At 40.3% G+C, this 21,018-nt stretch overlaps 1 protein-coding gene across 2 annotated transcripts in view; it reads left to right on the plus strand.

The window, feature by feature from the left end:
- The window catches only part of LOC133554529 (dihydropyridine-sensitive L-type skeletal muscle calcium channel subunit alpha-1-like), a 55,332-nt gene that overhangs the window by 11,350 nt on the left and 22,964 nt on the right, over positions 1 to 21,018 (plus strand). Inside the window, exons 9-30 of one of the 2 annotated variants that reach the window (XM_061903403.1) lie at positions 4,673 to 4,754; positions 4,823 to 4,983; positions 5,060 to 5,285; positions 6,760 to 6,967; positions 7,064 to 7,184; positions 7,279 to 7,393; positions 7,459 to 7,558; positions 8,881 to 8,950; positions 9,068 to 9,200; positions 9,275 to 9,404; positions 9,843 to 9,902; positions 10,099 to 10,205; positions 10,277 to 10,364; positions 10,439 to 10,546; positions 10,610 to 10,662; positions 10,735 to 10,881; positions 13,802 to 14,003; positions 14,833 to 14,991; positions 17,536 to 17,646; positions 17,729 to 17,812; positions 17,930 to 17,983; positions 19,550 to 19,597. In XM_061903403.1, the coding sequence (XP_061759387.1) occupies positions 4,673 to 4,754; positions 4,823 to 4,983; positions 5,060 to 5,285; positions 6,760 to 6,967; positions 7,064 to 7,184; positions 7,279 to 7,393; positions 7,459 to 7,558; positions 8,881 to 8,950; positions 9,068 to 9,200; positions 9,275 to 9,404; positions 9,843 to 9,902; positions 10,099 to 10,205; positions 10,277 to 10,364; positions 10,439 to 10,546; positions 10,610 to 10,662; positions 10,735 to 10,881; positions 13,802 to 14,003; positions 14,833 to 14,991; positions 17,536 to 17,646; positions 17,729 to 17,812; positions 17,930 to 17,983; positions 19,550 to 19,597 (2,567 nt within the window). The remainder of the gene's footprint in view (positions 1 to 4,672; positions 4,755 to 4,822; positions 4,984 to 5,059; positions 5,286 to 6,759; positions 6,968 to 7,063; positions 7,185 to 7,278; positions 7,394 to 7,458; positions 7,559 to 8,880; positions 8,951 to 9,067; positions 9,201 to 9,274; positions 9,405 to 9,842; positions 9,903 to 10,098; positions 10,206 to 10,276; positions 10,365 to 10,438; positions 10,547 to 10,609; positions 10,663 to 10,734; positions 10,882 to 13,801; positions 14,004 to 14,832; positions 14,992 to 17,535; positions 17,647 to 17,728; positions 17,813 to 17,929; positions 17,984 to 19,549; positions 19,598 to 21,018) is intronic. The other variant, XM_061903404.1, reaches the window with a different exon arrangement.

Here is a 21,018-nt window from a genome sequence, read left to right on the forward strand (position 1 = left end):
AAAACCTGTATAATAACCTAGCTGTAGCAACATTGTTATTGTAAGAGCGAACACTGCGGAACTCTTTTTCTAGCGTAGTAACACATGTTCATGCTACGGTATCAGTCGTAAAAGCTAATCACGGCAAGAGATACTCTGGCTTCTACGTCAGCACCAAACACGTTGGAATAGGACACCAATACAGTGGGGCAAAAAAGTATTTAGTCAGCCACCCATTGTGCAAGTTCTCCCACTTAAAATGGTGACAGAGGTCTGTAATTTTCATCATAGGTGTAGCGGTAAAGTCCTATACTATTACTGCTACTGGTTGCCGAATATAAATGAAGCTAGTTCAAACGTGTGCAGCCGGCTAATAATTGATGTCCAAAATTGTGTCCATGTTTAACAAAAATATTTAATATCATGAAGTCACATTTATATAATACACTTTGTACAAAAACAGAAAATACACGGGAGCAAACAAACACTAGCCTGGCACAGTCAAAAACTGTTGCGCCTTTACTCAGCAACACCTGAGCAAGATCCTGACTCCTCCCTAAATAGCCAGGCACTTGGCCTTGGAGCCAACCCCTTTAGTGACGTCATCAATTTGACAGACAGAAAGTGTATTTGGCTCTAACACACCAGCCCCTAATTGCTACTGGCGAGATGAACAGAGCAATTTAATTTGAAATAAATAAAACAAAAATAGAGCCATAATACAAAAACAAACACTCTTAGGGTTTCATGTTTCCTTTTGCAATAATGGAGCTATTTTACTCCATGCCTTCATTCATAGCCTGCATTTTCTTATGCACATCCACTACTGGTGATCTATTACCAACAGTACATGTAGACTGTAGCTGTCTTCTTTTCCTACTCCTTGCCATCAGCTTTCTTCGTCACCTTGGGGGTAGGAGAGCTTTTCTTCTTCTCAGTTTCCTCCTCTTCTTCTCCCAAAGGACTCTCGGGGTTGTTGTTTTTCTCCTCTTTCGGGGAACTCTTCTCTTTTTGGACTTGCCATAGTCGCTGTCCTCGTCATCTTCCACCATGAAGTCTTCATCACTGCCAGACTCATCAGGATCCAGGTAAGCTTCCTCTGGGTCATCCTGCTCTTCATCCTCACGGCCTCCGTCGCCCAGAAGGATTTCCCCCTGTTTTGACACGGCCTTGGAGACTGCCTGGCGTATTGTTCGCATTCGACTGACTTTGCTTTCATCGTCACTGTCATCTGCGCTCCGTTTTCTTTTTGGGGTCTTCCTGCTGGGCTTGTCTATCTTGGGCTTCTTTCCCTTTTTTGACATATCCTCTTGATCTTTGGAACCCTGCTCATTGAAATCATGCATGTACTGGTTCATAAGCAGTTCCTCCAAACTGTTAACAATTGTGCGGTTAACAGTAACTGTGGGGCTCGCATTATGCGTGTCATTGCCTTGTAATGGCCCATTAATCACCCACCCCAATAGGGTTCTGACAGCATAAGGTCCATCTCCGTGGCTGTTAATCACCTCCCGTGGTTCTATTAACTTGGAGGCGTTGGTACCAATTAACAGGTCCACGTTGGCAGTTATCCGAGGAATTTTGATGCCTTGGAGGTAAGGCCACTTATCAAGTTCTGCCTCACTAATCAGATTGTTTGTGTACACGGGCATCTGCCTTTGAGTGAAGACATCAGGAAGCTCAAAAAACTTACTACAAGCTCAGAGATTTCCAGACCATTTACAATGCTGCTCGGGACCACCTTACTGTGCCCCCTCTCATATTCTGGCAACAGAGACAACAAAGTTATGTGCACTTTTCTAATTTCATGATATAAATCCATTTACCTGCTAAATTCCTCCTTTAGCTCATGTGAACATGATTCGTCATTTATCACAGCAATGACCCCCTCTTTTAGTGTTGAGAGTCTTTGCAACTTTGATTTTCTTTCCCCCTGCAAACTTTCAATTTTGTGACGTAGAGCCTTGGGTGTTATTTTTACCACACGTGTTTTCCCTTCAACCCCTTGTCCAACATTGTCACGTTCAGCCACGGTGTCCTCCTGTGGCTGTTTATGTCCATCAGCGCATGCGTGTGCTCCCTCCTCCTCCATTTGGAAAAGTCAAAGTTTGTCAACCCGCGCGCAAGTCAAGTCAAATATCCATCCATCCATCCATTTTCTACCGCGTATTCCCTTTCGGGGTCGCGGGGGGCGCTGGCGCCTATCTCAGCTACAATCAAGTCAAATAGTCACCAATAAATTGGATTTTTCAATATTTGTGTGCACACAATTTAACAATGGCCATTTTTTTATTTTTTTTTAAAGTGGGCGGGCCGCTAAAACATACCACACTCAACGCTGCTCCGCGTCCTCCTCCACGAACGGCACGCACGGCTCGCACGCGCGCGGCTTGGTCCAATGGGATGATCTGCTGCTGCTGCTGGTTGCTGCTGTTGTCCCCGATGAGCGAACCTGTTGCTCTCCAGTGGGACTCGGAGCTGTCGATGCAGAGCTTGATAGTGACGTCATCAATTTGACGGACAGAAAGTGTATTTGGCTCTAACAATAGGTACACTTCAACTGTGAGAGACAGAATGTGAAAAAAAAATCCAGGAATTCACATTGTAGGAATTTCAAATAATTTATTTGTAAATTATTGTGGGAAAAAAAGTATTTGGTCAACCATTCAAAGCTCTCACTGATGGAAGGAGGTTTTGGCTCAAAATCTCACGATACATGGCCCCATTCATTCTTTCCTTAACACGAATCAATCGTCCTTTCCCCTTAGCAGAAAAACAGCCCCAAAGCATGATGTTTCCACCCCCATGCTTCACAGTAGGTCTGGTGTTCTTGGGATGCAACTCAGTATTCTTCTTCCTCCAAACACGACAAGTTGAGTTTATACCAAAATGGATACATGGATGATACAGCAGAGGATTGGGAGAATGTCATGTTGTCAGATGAAACCAAAATAGAACTTTTTGGTATAAACTCAACTCGTCGTGTGTTAGCACTTTAGCAGCTTTTCTTTATTTTCATGTCTACATGTCCTCTGTTTATATATGATTTTAAAGCAGTACTATTCAACCGGTGTCCCATGGGCCACATCTGGCCCACCAAAGCTTTTAATTTGGCCGGCCGAACATCATCCAAATGGGCTTGATGAAACCATTAAAACTAGGGTTGATCATGTATGCAGTACTCCCGCCACCCTGCAGTCGGAAACTGCGAGGCATATGTGCCACAGTGAAGCAGCAGTGAGTGAGTAAAAGAAGATTACTCATTAAACCCTGAAAAAAATGTAAATAAATTGCAAAAATCCGACTTTAAATAACAACTGGACAACAAAGTTTGAATGTTTTACCCTGAGCAAGTGCTCGAGTCATTGTTTTCTGGCGGATATTTTAAGCAACAAACACATTGACCCAGACTAGCAGCAATAATGGTAGAAATCCCCATTGTGTGAGCTTCATCACGAAGCTATGGGGCGGCATGGCTCGGTTGGTAGCGCGGCCGTCCCAGCAACTTAAGGGTTGCAGGTTCGATTCCCGCTTCCGACATCCTAGTCACTGCCGTTGTGTCCTTGGGCAAGACACTTTACCAACCTGCTCCCAGTGTCACCCACACTGGTTTAAATGTAACTTACATATTGGGTTTCATGATGTAAAGCGCTTTGAGTCACTAGAGAAACGTGCTATATAAATATAATTCACTTCACATTTGTAAGTAGATATTATTCATGCATAAATATATTTAGTTTGGTTTGTATTGAAATTGTTTACTTCGTAATGTCTTTTGTATTCGTGGCCATATGTTTTTTGTCCCAGAGTAACGATCAAACCTCGTTTATTACATGCAGTGCTAAATTTCACCAGTAGAGGGCAACACCTCTAATAGTGATAAGTCACATACAATGTTTGGTGTGTGAAAGTTGTGTAATTTCCGAATGTGTAAACATTTGTGTTTTTTTTGTGAATATATTAACACAAAATCTTTTATTTTATTGGTGTAAAATACACAATCAACATTATTTATGTAAAATAGACTATGGATGTTATATTTTTGTTATATATATTTTATGTTTATATTTTCAGTCTTACAAACCTAAAAAAGAAACATCAATCCTCAACAAAAACTGGAGCTTCTATTTTCTTCATACTGTTAACTTGCCGCAAACGCTGCAAACTACAAGCGAGGGCAGGCAGTACAATGAATTTATTGAAAGTGCAGTGTGAAAGCCGACGTGTTTACTTTGTAATTAAGTAAACGCAGTCTCAAAGAAATATAATCTGCGGTGGCACTTTCTGAAAAAACATCCGCATTGGATATCTGGCCCCTAAGCCCTTGGGATCTTGAAACTCTAGCCCTCTTCATTATGTAGTTAATTAGCCCTGTTTCAAAGCCGTTGGCTTTTTTTAGACTCATTCTACTTCGATATGGTAGAGTAACACCTAAAGTTTCGGTCGGATCTTCCGGGTTTCACTGTGACATATGCTATGCCAACTAACTGTAACTCAAGTTTTTGCTTACAACATAAAGCATTACAATTAGCTGAGAGACAGCTCTTATATTAAAAAACACTCTCAAGTTGAGGTACTCCTGTATTATTTTAACAAGAAATACCTGGAAATTGAGGAAAATGTCAAACTTAATAAATTGTTTTGTGTCTTCATGAGCAATCATGCAAACTAACGAGTGTCATTCTCTTATCAGGTCTCCTACCGTTGACCAGTGGAGATTCTGACACCGACAGCCTTTTCGACATGGAGGGCAAGGGTCGTGTGATTTATTATTAGTGAGTCTGCCACTTTTTGTGTGTGCAGTAGCTTGGCTCCGTAACCAACAGGATTTTTTTCTGTCAAGTCGCCTAGCTCGTCGTTGGAACCGCTTCATCAGGATGAAGTGTTTAGTTTTTGTGAAAACCAGAGCTTTTTACTGGCTGGTAATGCTTCTCGTCCTCCTCAACACGCTGACCATCGCTACAGAGTACCACCATCAACCGGCTTGGCTCACCTCCCTTCAAGGTTCTGATCATGAACTAGACACTTAACACAAAAGCTTCCTCCCAGCTGCATTGATATGCTTTGCTCATCTCAACAGACGTGGCAAGCCGTGTCCTCCTGGTGCTATTTGTCATTGAGATGTTTGTGAAGATGTACGCTCTGGGTCCCAGGGCGTACTTCATGTCGCTCTTCAACCGTTTTGACTTTTTCGTGGTGATCTGCGGCATCCTGGAGATGATCATGTTGTCGGCGGGAGAGGTGACCCCCCTGGGTTTCTCTGTGCTAAGGTGCATTCGGCTTCTGAGGATCCTCAAGGTCACAAAGTGAGTTTTGATACACAAACAAACAAAATATATATTGTTACAAAGCGTTACAGCTTATCATTGAAATCCCAAGATATGCATTTGCAGTCATCCCTCACCACATCACGCTTTGAATATACCAGGTTCCTCACATAGCAGATTTTTGAAAAGCATATTTTACAACATTTTTGGCGTAAATTGATCATTTTAAACAGAAAAAATGTTACATGAACTAAAAATATCAATACTACAGTAGTATTGTCCACTGAAGGAGACCTAACCAATCAAAACGCGCTGTTCAGTTTCGTAGCCACTGATTGGCCCAGCCTCAGGAAATATTACTATATTAGATTAAAATAGAGTAAAGGTCACTAAAGGGTGTTATTTATTGTCTCGAGGGCTCTCAAAATGCTGATATTTGAATTTAGAAGGCAATTAAACATGTTTTATGCTCTAGCTTTGAAAATATTAGATTTATAATTAATGATTCCTACTTGGCGGAAATGTGTTTATTGCTGTCATGTCCGGAACCAATTAACCGCAATAAACGAGGGACGACTCTAATCTGATTGGACGATTAGAAAACTATAATTGCTTTTCGATTACTTACAGAAGAAGTCAAAAATATTGAAAATGATAACTATTACCCAAAAAAAGGAACAGGTCTTTAAGTTTTTGAAAGGTATAAATGAATTTTGGATTTTGTTTTTACTTTTTTTCCTCAAATTTCTCAATAAACTTCAATCCTAAACAAAAATATCAAACATATAATGTTCTTTTTATTTTATTAAGGCTTTTTGTTTACATACACTAATTGAAACATTTGTTTAAAGGCCTTACAAGGGCGCCAAAAATACATTAAATGTTTGTTTTTTGGTTGAAGGCTGAAGTTGATTGAGGGTTTTGAAACAGAACTAAAAAACGAATGCACTGAAAAGGCTAAAAAAAACATTTCAAAAGCACACAAAGTAGCACTTAGCACAGGAGCTAACGGCAGCACTGCTCTGCTAACTGAATGAGCTCCGGAAATCAATAGGCCAGCACATAATGGATGTGCTGAATGGCAGAAAATGACTGCTCTGCAAGGCATGCAGCTGTAATAACTCATGTTATGCAAATGTATACTATTTAACAACTGTGACAATATTGACCCTTCTGCAGGCTTTTTGATCAAATGATGTCACATATGTAAAATAATTCATGTTATGCAGATGTATACTAATTGCCAACTGTGACATTATTTGACCAAAAGTCCTTTAAAGGGTTGAAAAAAACATTACATGTTTGGTATTTTTGTTTAGTGCTGATGTTAATTAAGAGATTTAAACAAAAAAAGTATGTATGAATCAAAAATGGGTTTGCTCTTTTTATAGAAGGAAGGACTTGTATGTCGTGTTTGGGGGTTTTGTGGGATGATATTCAAGTAATGGACAAGTTAATAGGACTTCAACAAATCATCTCTTAACAGTGACATCTTCATCTTTGTCCATTGCAGGTATTGGACCTCTTTGAGTAACCTTGTAGCCTCGCTCCTGAACTCCGTCCGCTCCATCGCCTCCCTGCTTCTTCTCCTCTTCCTCTTCATCGTCATCTTCTCACTGCTGGGCATGCAAGTGTTTGGAGGAAAGTTCAACTTTTCTGACAACAGGCCCAGACGGAGCAACTTTGACAACTTCCCTCAGGCCCTCATCAGCGTGTTCCAGGTGAGATGTTTTCTTCAGCGCTCCAACAATAGGACTCACTTTCATAAAATCTATTGGTTGAAGAATGTTTGGATTTACAAGAGAACTGTGTCCCAGATCCTTACAGGGGAGGAATGGACCGCCATCATGAACAACGGCATTATGGCCTACGGCGGACCGGTCATGCCTGGCATCCTGGTTTCTATCTTCTTCATCGTCCTCTTTGTCTGCGGAAACTGTATCCGATCGTGAAAAAACCTGCTTATTAAATCTGTGTTAAATGCATGCATTGAATGCCAAGTTTTAGGTTTTCCTGAAGTCTGTGCAACCAGACATTCTTCTCAATGTCTTTTTGGCCATCGCTGTGGACAACCTGGCAGAAGCTGAGAGTCTGACCTCAGCTCAGAAAGAGAAAGCAGAGGAGAAGATGAGGAGAAAGCTGCTGAGGTAAATGAATGAGCAAAAACATGGTGAATGACGATCTGCATTGAATCAACATCTGAACTCTGAAGGTCCAAAATGCCTGATAAGACGGACGAGGAAAGAGAGAGGATGTCCAAGAAACTGGCAGAGCAGAGAGCCAAGATGGAGGGCATGCCAACCACAGCCAAGGTTCAACTACATATCACCCTTTTGCTTTATGTTATAATAATACAGTAGTACCTCAATTTACGAGCTTAATTGGTTCCGTGCAGATCTCATAACTCAGAGTAGAACTGCACTTTTTTGGAATCGTTCACAATCATATGAAAGACAAGAAGACAGATTTATTTTTTAATGCATTTTAACTCGTCACTTAAAGTTTGCTTACAACAGAGTCAGTGGGAGGTCCTCTATTCCAATAAATAACCATTCAAAAACCGCTAACAATACTCCATTGACATTTCGTGACTTGAATATTAACCAAGCATTAGTAAAATTATTATTATAAGCGCTAACACAGACAAACAGAGCGGTAAACAGCTTGTGCTGCTATATATACATCTTCAGCTCATGAGCTGCTTTCTCGCCTCGAAGCACTTGAAGATTGTCAACTTTGGCATCCGATATATAATCCGGAAATGAAACACGAAAAGAAGCTTGGTTCCACCCCCCTTATTTCTTTGCAATGATTATGAGTCAGTCTTCATCTAAACTGGAATATATCAACATCCTAACAGTTGGCATCCTAATACCAGAAGACGCTGTACAGTAAGTGATGTTTTATTATTTTTGTTGGCTGTCATAAAGTCTGCAGCGAGTAATAATCAGTGATGTTGTCGAAGGAAAAAGCGAACGTTTGTAAAATGTTTGCATTGCCGTACGTTTAAAATAAGCAAACTATGTAAATATTACATGTTATTATGAATGTGCCTGTTACTACATCACATATATACTTACATCATGTATATAAGCCTTAATGAAGGTGTTTGGATGGTTTTTAAGGGCTTTATTGGCAGAATAGAGCGGCTCCCTTAGACTCCATTGTAAGAAGATTTTTAATCACATCTATTGGATAAAAAGCATAAAAAAAGAAAAACATATTTGTTCTTGTCTTACATAAACGTAGTGAATGATATAGACAAATTAAAGATAAATAAAGAAGTATGGTGACATTCCAAACTTCTAGTAGACAGGCTTTTTTTTCACTGTCAAGCATTTGCAAGCACTTTACGTGGCCGATTAATCGTTTTTTTAATTGAAAATTGATTAATTGTCCAGCCCTAGCGGGGATGCTTGTAACTACAGTTTTTGCTTGAAACTTAAAGATAGGCTCCAGCACCCCCCCAACGGTCCCATAAGGGACAAGCGGTAGAAAATGGATTGATGGATGGAACTCAAAGAATAACAATTAGCCCGAAGACAGCTCTTGTATCAATACGCTCTTAAGTTGAGGTACCGGTGTATTCAACCTCACATGTGCATCATCATTGCTCAATATTATTTTTCATCAGCTCAAAATTGATGAGTTTGAGTCCAACGTCAATGAAGTCAAAGATCCCTTCCCCCCTGCGGACTTCCCAGGTAACGTCCAGTATCCTTTCACATTAACATTTCAGAGGAATTCTGTTTTTTGTGCAGTTTATTAACAAGCATTATTACAATCAGAGGGTTAACCTTTTGTATTTTTTCATCCACTAGGCGACGATGAAGAGGAAGAGCCTGAAATCCCCATCAGCCCTCGGCCCCGACCCATGGCCGACCTGCAGCTAAAGGAGGAAGCTGTTCCGTTGCCTGTAGCCAGCTCATTTTTCATTTTTGGCCCACAAAACAAGTCAGTACACCCAAAAAGTACATCTCTTTGTGTACAATACTTTATTTTCTTACACTCTACTTGTTGGTGCCCAGGTTCCGTAAACTGTGCTACAAGATCATCAACGCCTCCTCATTCACTAATCTAATCCTCCTGTTCATCTTGCTGTCTTCCATCTCCTTGGCAGCCGAGGACCCCATCGATCCCAAATCATATAGAAACAAGGTGACCAGCTGTACAAATGTTGATGCTGGCCTGGCTATTGTCAAAATTCGGATTTCAGAAACACAGAAGACTATTTTGTAATCCTTTCTTACACAAATATCTCTCTCCTGTGAATGATCGCGACTTGCTTTTATCTCGAATATGACTGCAGATTGGCAGCTGCTGCATGCTGTCAATCATTCTCCCCAGAAAGCCAATCAGTGAGCTTGTGGGTTGTCTAAAAGGAGAAGTTCAGTCTAAGTGGCGGATGGAATTTTCCGCCTGGCACAAGTGTTTAACTTGTCTCTATTCAATATAGCGTTACCTTATTTTTGGATTGTAAAAAGTGCAGAAGATGTGTCCCTCCTTTACCCACCCAAATTACATCCATCCGCCCACCGTTACCTGTCAAAGAAGGCCAAACAACTTAACTGATCATGTCTGCATCTTGTCCCACAGATCTTGGCCTATGCTGACATTGTATTCACAACAGTGTTCACAATTGAGATTGTACTGAAGGTAACTGAAACTCCACATACGCTTAACTCAGATTTAAATAAGTGGATAGAAACATGGCTTCATGTATGGAAAGATGACTGGAATTATGGATAATTACATTATTTTAAATTAATACAACAGTAATATTAATTATTTCAGCCTTATTAATCTTATTAAACTATTTCCTGACCTCTTGTGTGACTAATCTAAAAAACAGATGACTGTTTATGGAGCGTTCATGCACGAGGGTTCCTTCTGTCGCAACTCCTTCAACATCCTGGATCTGATTGTGGTTGGAGTCTCTCTGCTCTCTATGGGAATGGAGTAAGTTTCCACAGTTTGGTTCCACCACATTGAGTGTATCTAAAGCTGTGTCTGGCATTTGTTGCATATAGATCCAGTGCCATTTCTGTGGTGAAGATTCTCAGGGTGCTCAGGGTTCTGAGGCCACTCAGGGCAATCAATAGAGCCAAAGGTTTAAAGGTTTGCTTATCTGCAACCCTCAAATCACTATTTTCATGTTTTTGTTTCATACTGATTGTTGGATTTGTGTCCAGCATGTGGTCCAGTGTGTGTTTGTGGCCATCAAAACCATTGGAAACATTGTCCTAGTCACCATGCTGCTCAATTTCATGTTTGCCTGCATAGGAGTGCAACTTTTCAAGGTTGGTAAACCACACACTTTGACTGAATTGTGAATACTTTTCTCATTTTGATTTTTATCATAGGGGAAATTGTATAGCTGCTCTGACGCATCCAAAATAACAGAGCAGGAATGCCAGTAAGTCCAATTAAGACTTACATATATAGAGCTCATTTACAAACATGTTCATGACCGTTATCGTCTTTTAAGGGGATTCTTCTTGAAGCAAATAGATAATTCTCTGCAGGACACAGTGCTGGCCAAACGAGAATGGCTCAACAATGACTTTAACTTTGACAACGTGCTCTATGGCATGCTGGCTCTCTTCACTGTTTCTACATTTGAAGGCTGGCCAAAGTAAGTTTGGATGTTATATGTATGTGACCAGGGCCGGCCCATGGCTTTTTGTGGACCTAAACAAGATTTTGTCTGTGGCATCATTTTGTCCTTACATATTACCCGTTAAACAGGCCGAAAGCCAGGGCTGACTGCAGCCAAGTGAGTATTGTAATACACATCTTGCTTCGAAGTTTGCTGCTTGTGAAGGTGACTATGTGGGTGTTTTTTTATGTTAGGAGGGTGTACTTGAAAGGGAACTGCACTTTTTGGGGCATTTTGCCTATCCTTCCCAATCCTTATGAGAGACTAAAGAACAAAAGGTTTTATGTTTTTTTGCATTTCAACATGTACAAATCGGCTTGTTCTAGGCGGCTAGCAATGCAGCTTATGTTATCAATCAATACTACCTTTAAATCCCTTTAAAAATGCATTAAAAAACTGCCAAAAATACTTAGTTTACATTCCGTAACCTGTATAATAACCAAACTGTAGCGACATTGTTATTGTAAGAGCAAACACCAGGGAACTTTTTTTCCGGCGGAGTAACACATCGGCATGCTACGGTATTAGCTGTTAAGCAGGCTACGGCATGAGATAAGCTAGCTTCTACGTCAACACCCGAATCACGTTTGAGTTTGTAATGCACAGTACAATGTGATTGGACACCAATCTGTACTGACTGAAAAACATGAACAATCATATTTCAGTGTCTGTAAAGTATTAGCCCACATTTCATGTTTTGTTTCTACACAGCGAGCTAGACAGTGTGTATGTAGTCGTAATAACACGCATGACAAATAAAAATATTAGCCATATCGTCTTTTCAGCAATATCCTTTTCTAATTATATAGCTTCTGGATGACTTAAGGGGTTGATTAAAGCAAATTAAATTCATGCATTTGTGTGTCTGCTGGCGTTTTTGTACTTATATGTTTTATAATATACGGTGTATGGAAAACAAACCTCTTGTAATATGCATTTTTTACGTCTGGAACATTCCAACAGACGTTCGCAGTTAATGCCAGTATCTCCCAGGGTGCACCTTAGTGCACTAAAAAGTAAGTTCCATAATAGATACCACTGCAGAAAAAAGGTACAAATCCCGTTCCCATGTGAGTTGGGAAATTGTGTTAGATGTAAATATAAACGGAATACATATTTCGCAAATCATTTTCAACCCATATTCAATTGAATGCACTCCAAAGACAAGATATTTGATGTTCAAACTCATAAATATATTTATTTTTTTTGGAAATAACAATTAACCTAGAATTTCATGGCTGCAACATGTGCCAAACTAGTTGGGAAAGGGCACGTTAACCACTGTGTTACATCACCTTTTCCTTTAACAACACTCAATAAACGTTTGAGAACTGAGGAAACTAATTGTTGAAGCTTTGAAAGGGGAATTCTTTCCCATTCTTGTTTTATGTAGAGCTTCAGTCGTTCAACAGACCTTGGTCTCCGCTGTCGTATTTTACGCTTCATAATGCGCCACACATTTTCGATGGGAGACAAGTCTGGACTGCAGGCGGGCCAGGAAAGTACCCGCACTCTTTTTTTATGAAGCGACGCTGTTGTTACACGTGCTGATGTGGCTTGGCATTGTCTTGCTGAAATAAGCCCATGAAAAAGATGGTGCTTAGATGGCAGCATATGTTGTTCCAAAACCTGTATGTACCATTCAGCATTAATGGTGCCTTCACAGATGTGTAAGTTACCCATGCCATGGGCACTAATGCACCCCCATACCATCACAGATGCTGGCTTTTGAACCTTGCGTTGATAACAGTCTGGATGGTTCGCTTCCCCTTTGGTCCGGATGACACGATATCGAATATTTTCAAAAACATTTTGAAATGTGGGCTCGTCAGACCACAGAACACATTTCCACTTTGCATCAGTCCATCTTAGATGATTTCAGGCCTAGAGAAGCCGGCGGCGTTTCTGGATGTTTTTGATAAATGGCTTTCGCTTTGCATAGTAGAGCTTTAACTTGCACTTACAGATGTAGCGACAAACTGTATTTAGTGACAGAAGTTTTCTGAAGTGTTGCTGAGCCCATGTGGTGATATCCTTTAAAGATTGATGTCGGTTTTTGATACAGTGCCGTCTGAGGGACCAAAGGTCACAGTCATTCAATGTTGGTTTCCGGCCATGCCGCTTACGTGGAGTGATTTCTCCAGATTCTCTGAACCTTTTGATGATATTATGGACCGTAGATGTTGAAATCCCTAAATTTCTTTCAATTGCACTTTGGGAAACGCTGTTCTTAAACTGACTATTTGCTCACGCACTTGTGGACAAAGGGTTGTACCTTGCCCCATCCTTTCTTGTGAAAGACTGAGCATTTTTTGGGAAGCTGTTTTTATTCCCAATCATGGCACCCACCTGTTCCCAATTAGCCTGCACACATGTGGGATGTTCCAAATAAGTATTTAATGAGCATTCCTCAACTTTATCAGTATTTATTGCCACCTTTCCCAACTTCCTTGTCACGTGTTGCTGGCATCAAATACTAAAATTAATGATTTTTTGGCACACAAAAAAATGTTTATCAGTTTGAACATCAAGTATGTTGTCTTTGTAGCATATTCAACTGATTATGGGTATAAAATAGTTTGCAAATCATTGTATTCCGTTTATATATACATCTAGCACAACTTCCCTACTCATATGGAAACAGGGTTTGTAAAATGTTTGTTGCATGTTTCAAAACATAGCAAAACATCACAGGGTGGATCGCATAATAACGTGAATCCTCAGTAAATGGGTGTCTCCATGGTAAATGTCATGCAACACACGGAAACACCTCATTTAAATAAGACGTTCTACACCAGTTACCAATTGAGTGTTTGCCAGGGTCCGGCCCTGTATGTGATGGTGACAATGTTGTGGCCTCAGTTTGATGATTTCAACAACCCAAACTTGTTCCCAGACTCTTGTATCGAGCCATAGATTCAGACGAAGAAGACATGGGGCCAGTCTTCAACAACCGTGTGGACGTTTCCATCTTCTTCATCATCTACATTATTCTCATCGCCTTCTTTATGATGAACATCTTTGTCGGCTTTGTCATCGTCACCTTCCAGGAGCAGGGCGAGCAAGAGTACAAGGACTGTGAGCTGGACAAGAACCAGGTGCACAAAAGTGTGCCCATTTTGTGTGATGTTAATTATTGTTTGAAATGTTATCAGTAGATTGCACAGTACAGTACATTTCTGTACAATTGACCACTAAATGGTAACACTGGAATAGGTTTTTCATCTTGTTTAAGTTGGGGTCCACGTTTATCAATTCATGTATACATCAATAACCCAGTAATCCTTTTCCTGGTGGTGTATTAATGGTACACACTTTTATTTTTCATGACATAGTGCATGGGTTTGATTCCTGGCCAGGATATCTGGAGTAAAAACTAAGCTTAAAACCATTCATGTGATTTAACATCTGTGGAGACCCCCAAAAGGGAAATTACTCTACATCTAGGTGCATTAATTTTACTAGTAAAAAATACTATTTGCCAATTTGAGGAAAAAGAACCGGGCAAAACTGTGGAACAGATTAGTGCATGTGCCTCACAATACGAAGGTCCTGGGTTTGATCCCCAGGCTTGGGATCTTTCTGTGTGGAGTTTGCATGTTCTCCCCGTGACTGCGTGGGTTCTCTCCTGGTGGTCCGGCTTCCTCCCACCTCCAAAGACATGCACTTGTGGATAGGTTGATTGGTAACACTAAATTGGCCCTAGTGTGTGAATGTTGTCTGGTCTGTCTATCTGTGTTGACCCTTTGATGAGGTGGCGACTTGTCCAGGGTGTACGCCGCCTTCTGCCCAAAAGCAGCTGGGATAGGCTCCAGCACCCCCGTGACCTCAAAGAGACAAGCAGTAGAAAATAGATGGATGGATGGATGGAAGAAAAAGAACCTTACTATTTATTTAATGATGATAATGCGTATATTCTCCTTATAGCGCCAATGTGTCCAATACGCCTTGAAGGCTCGACCCCTGAGGTGCTACATTCCCAAGAACCCGTACCAGTACAGGGTCTGGTACATCGTCACTTCCTGCTACTTTGAGTACCTCATGTTCTTCCTCATCATGCTCAACACTTTGTGTCTGGGAATGCAGGTAGGTCAATAAATCGCATATTAAATGCAGAGGCTGCTGGTAGCAAATATTCAGTATCATTACAGCAGTGCTTCTCACTTACTTTCTGTTACGCCTCCACATATGAATATAATTTGTCTATAAAATTGTTATAAGTACATTTCGAAATAACATTGCATCCTTAATAAAATTAAAGAAAACAAAAAATAAATATAGGTCAACTTGCAACAAAGAATACAATTATTAATATTGTGTTTTAGTCTGTAACAGAATGCAAAAATTAAAAACAAAATGTATTTTTATCGTATAAACTTTTCTGTTACTACAATATACTTTATATATTGTACACTTGCAGTGAGTAAAACGTTGATGGAGGGTTTCAAAGTTTTTTAGAGGGCTTTGAAAGCAATAACAGTGACTCCCATCAGCCACATTTTTCAAGCATTTTCTATCATCTTTAGAATCCTTAAAAAATAAAAAATAAAATGTATGTTCTTGTCTCTCATGATGATTTTGAACAATATGTAAAATTCCCCAAAAAGTGCATTACACCGTTTGAGAATAAACCAGTTAGTAATTCAAGTACTTTTTTGGATAGTAATGACTAATTGTAATCAATTCCTTTTTTTAAGTAATTTTCCCAATGCTGCTAATAACACAAGAGGTGTGACAGGTCCACATTAATGACATGAACATGGAGTTAAAGGTGTTTATTAAACACGTTAAGGGAATATATAGTCCATTATTTCTTGAGAATCTTTCCTCATGCAAATGTAACTAATAGCCTATAGATTAAAAACATGTATTTCATTATGATTAATCAAAATCCTCCACAGCAGCACAGGGATTATTATGAATATACATTTTAGTTATTCAACAGTATTAATAGTAGGCCTACTCTATTTAGAAAACTGGACTAAACAACTTTCCAGTATGACCTAAATAATTTGAAAAAAAACATACAAAACACAAAACCAGTAAATCGTAAATAAAAACAGAATACAATAATATGCCAATCCTTTTCAACCTATATTCCAGTGGTTCTCAACCCTTTTTTCACTGATGAAAGCGAAAGCCATTTATCAACAACAACCAGAAATGCCGCCGACTTCGCTGGGCCCGAGTTCATCTAAGAACGACTAATCCAAAGTGGAAAAATGTTGTGGTCTGACAAGTCCACGTTTCAAATTGTTTTTGGAAATTGGGGACATCGTGTCTTCCGGAACAAAGAGGAAAAGAACCATCTGGATTGTTATAGGCGCAAAGTTCAAAAGCTGTCTCCCATTGAAAATCTATGGTACAAAAAAAACCACAACAGAGGCCCCAGCCTTTTTTTTTTCTTTTTCGAGCTGGAGTGTCCTCTCCAGAGCGTATGCCTGGCCATTACATATGGAGATCATGGGTTGCCCAGTCGTCAGGATCCCCCTCTCGGCCTTGCTGATAAAATCTAAAGGAAAGCTGAGCATGACGTTTGACATCAACTTGGCTGCAGGAGCTGCCGAAACAGTGTTTGCAAGGCACCAATCCGCCTTCAGGGCTCCACTCCTGATTTTGGAAGGTTTACTCCTTTACACATGGTCGTTGAGTCTATGTATAGACCTCCTCCGCCCTGGCTGTTTGCTGGTTTGTTCGGCTGATCCGCCCATTGGTGTGCAGTGTAAACACCAAATCTACGGGTATTACATACCCAGGTTCATAGTCAGAGTTGTCCTTCTCCTAGGAAGACGTCCGGCCAAGGATGTTGAGCTCTTCCTAGCCTGCTAGATGGCTGAAAGGCGAGTGCCCTTTGGCCTTTGGCGAATCTTGTTTTTGCTTCCACCAGGGTGTCTAGCCACCCACCTCAACAGCCCCAGTTGGGGACTGATGGGTGTGCCAGTTGAGTGGCCGGCAGCCCGATCCTGAAACAGGTTGTACTGGATTACAGGTTACCAGCAGCAGATCCAACCGACCTGACCTGACATTGAACAACTTAAGCAAGAATGAGAAAGAATTCCACCTGAAATGTTTAAAAAATTGGTCTCCTCAGTTCCCAAATATTTACTGAGTGTTGTAAAAAGGAAAGGCCATGTAACACAGTGGTAAAAATGCCCCTGTGCCAACTTTTTTGCAATGTGTTGCTCCCATTAAATTCTAAGTTAATGATTAATAAAGTTTCTCACTTCCAACGTTAAATATCTTGTCTTTGCAGTCTATTTAATTGAATATAAGTTGAAAAGGATTTGCAAATCATTGGATTCTGGTTTTATTTACCATTTACACAACGTGCCAACTTCCCTGGTTTTGGGTTTAGTATTGCGCGCCACATTTTTATTTATGAACTAATTTGCGGTATCTTTCTGTAAATAACATATGTGGGTTTGTTTGTGTAGCTTCAAGTTAAATAAAGTTTGTATTCAGCTACTCTCACCTATAGCTGGGCAAAAATGTTTTCATAAGCAGAGCAAATTTGAAGTTAAACTGAATGTGGACCTGTTGAATAATGTCTGTGACCTGGAAAAGCTGTAAGAAGTTGTCTTCCACGGAACAATCTTTATTGTCCTTTCTGTCCTGTCATTTATGCAACAGCACTGTAACCAGTCAGACCATGTGACCAAGCTGTCTGACACACTGAACTTGATCTTCACTGTGCTCTTCACCGTGGAGATGATTCTCAAGCTCATGGCCTTCAAAGCAAAGGTAAAACCTGTTTTGGCAAACGTGAGCCCACTCCGTCAGGGGTCCTGATGTCGTCATGAGTGTGTTGCATCTGTCTGCATAGGGTTACTTTGGAGACCCCTGGAATGTGTTCGACTTCATCATTGTCATTGGCAGTGTGGTTGATGTCATCCTCAGCGAAGTGGACGTGAGTTCCCACCTTTTTCTAATACGATAGTCATTTCAGGACTTGAATACGAGCTTCCCTGGCAGCAAGACTGTATGTGTTAGACTTCATATAATTGTATTCAATGCTCTGACCCAGACAAGTGTAACCGTGGCCCAGAATGGTGCCAGCACAACTAGCTCACAGAACATGGTCAGTACTGTCATGGGCCATCCCCAACCTCACCGCGACCACCATTATCATATTTCCTCTCTTCTGTGACTGTCCTCTACAGCAGTGTTTTTCAACCTTTTCTGAGCCAAGGCACATTTTTTTCATTGAAACAATTCTTAGGCACACCACCGTCAAGAAAAAAAAAAAAAATTAAACTCAGCAGCCGTTATTGAAAATAAAAAGTCGTTTTCGCAATTGTTGGATACGAATTCAAACCATAAACAACCATGCATATTGGCAATATAGCTTTTGTCTCAAAGTAAAATGGTAAATGGTAAATGGGTTATACTTGTATAGTGCTTTTCTACCTTCAAGGTACTCAAAGCGTTTTGACAATATTTCCACATTCACCCATTCACACACACATTCACACACTAATGCTGCCATGAAAGGCCCTTACCACAACCCATCAGGAGCAAGGGTGAAGTGTCTTGCTCAAGGACACAACAGACGTGACAAAGTTGGTAGTAGGTGGGGGATCGAACCAGGAACCCTCAGGTATAATGTCACGACCTGTCACATCACGCTGTGACTTACTTGGAGTTTTTGTGTGTTTTCCTGTGTGTAGTGTTTTTTGTTATTGTCTTACGTTCCTATCTTGGTGGCTTTTCCTCTTTTGTTGGTATTTTCCTGTAGCAGTTTCATGTCTTCCTTGAACGCTATTCATCGCACCTTCTTTGTTTTTGCAAATCAAGATTATTTATGTTGTGCGGACGCTATCCATCTTTGTGTGGACATGGTTGATTGCCATGTCATGTACGGATGTACTTTGTGGACGCCGTCTGCTCCACACGCTGAAAGTATTTACTGTCATCCAGCATTCTGTTTTTGTTTACTTTGCAGACAGTTCAGTTTTAGTTTAATTTTGCACAGCCTACCTCTAAGCTTTAATGCCTTTTCTTAGCGGCACTCGCCCTTTGTTTATTTTTAGTTTAAGTGTTGAATACTGTTTTACTTGCACGCTGCCTCCCGCATATTGTGATGACGACAAACCATGTTCCCGACATCTACAAAGCAATTAGCTACCTGCTGCTACCTACAAATATGGAAGAGTATAACATGGTTACTCTGCTGAGTTCTAGACAGCACAGACACTCAACAACGGCACATTTGCGGATTATAATTACTGCTTTGCAAAAAATAATTTTAATCCAACTAGGTGAAATTACATAATCTCCCACGGCACACCAGAATGTATCTCACGGCACACTAATGTGCCGTGGCACATTGGTTGAAAAACACTGCTCTACAGAATCATCTTTGTCACCAAACACTCCATTACTGTTATGTGCAATGCCCGTGTGTGCCCATTAAAGAGAGCACAGCATTGATTGGAGTTTTTATGCCACGATTTCTCTGACCACTTCACCGCATTTTCCTCATCTTTCGCCCACAACACACGCTGTTCAGTAGATTGAGACCTGATAATGTCACCACTTTCTCGCTCTCCTTCTTCCTATGCTTCTGCGTTATGTAGTCTTTTTCCCCTCCAACACACTTTCTTTCCACAAAGCATCTCACTTGTCATCTGTTTATCGTTCACAGAGCGCCCTAGCTGCCAGTGGAGGACTGTACTGTCTCCAAGGCTGTGCTGTAAATATCTCATTACCACTCCACTGCATTGTGTTGCATGAGCATGCTGTGTCATTGTGAGCATTCCACTACCTTCTCTACTTTCTACCTTATGTAATAACCCGACAGAATGTTTTGTTGTCTCGCAGTAAGATTTCAAAAAAGGACCAAGCTCATCACTGAGCACACAGAAGCCTAAATAATACACACCCAGACGTGGGTAGAGTTGCCAAAAATTGTGAGAGTACCGTTACTTAAGAGCAGGCATATTATACTAAATTTTTTGGGGGCCACATTTCATGAAAGAGAAATACCAGAGGGCTCGACTTCTCTCTTATTTTGTAAGTTCCTGAGAACCAGCGTCCTCTACAGTAGACTTTTTTTTTTGGTCTATTTCTTTTGTCAGAGTTACAAGATCCCTCTGTTGTTTCTAAGGACCTTCTGCAAAAAAACTAGTCAAAGATCATCTCTATGATATTTTTTAAGAATGTGCTGCAAAACGTTTTTTGAACTTAATTCACGGGCCACCCGTTGAATAGCCCAAATGATTATAGTCTGCAGCCCCCCCACGACCTCGAGAGGGTCAAGCGGTAGAAAAAATTAATAGATTGATGGATGAAAAAGAGAGGACCTAAAATGGACTCTTGAGTATCACCACTATTATAACTAAAGAAGTAGAACAAATAAACACAGGCTGCATCTGTAGTAAACAAGCAACACGATAATTACATAAATCAGATTAAGAGAAAAAATTGTTACTGCCAAAAGGGAGAGGACATAAAGGGGTGCCTTGAGGAACGCCTCAGAAATGTAAATCCAGTTTTTCTATTCAACAGGACCACTGTGGGGGGTTTTTTCGGAATTTGCTACAAAATAGTTTGTCTACCAAGTTTTAAACTGAACATGGAGCCCTGTATGGTGTCATACCCGGGCCGGATTTTTCTCCCAGGTCTGCCAGTTGAATAGCTTGCTTTAGAGCAGGGGTCACCAATGCGCTGCCCGCGGGCACCAGGTAGCCAGTAAGGACAAGATGAGTCGCCCGCTGGCCTGTTCTAAAGATAGATCAAATAGCAGCACTTACCAGTGAACTGCCTCTATTTTTTAAATTTGATTTATTTACTAGCAAGCTGGTCTCGCTTTGCTTGATATTTTTAATTCTAAGAGAGACAAAATTCAAATACAATTTGAAAATCCAAGAAAATATTTTAAAGACCTTACTTGTTTAAATAAATTCATAAATATTTTTACTTTGCTTCTTATAACTTTCAGAAAGACAATTTTAGAGAAAAATTACAACCTTGAAAATGATTTTAGGATTTTTAAACACATATACCTTTTGACCTTTTAAATTCCTTCCGCTTTTTTGCTGACAATTTAAATCATTGTTCAAGTAATTATTTTTTTTATTGTAAAAAATAATAAATACATTTTAATTTAATTCT

This window comes from Nerophis ophidion, linkage group LG06, assembly GCF_033978795.1.
Source record: "Nerophis ophidion isolate RoL-2023_Sa linkage group LG06, RoL_Noph_v1.0, whole genome shotgun sequence".
NCBI lineage: Eukaryota > Metazoa > Chordata > Actinopteri > Syngnathiformes > Syngnathidae > Nerophis > Nerophis ophidion.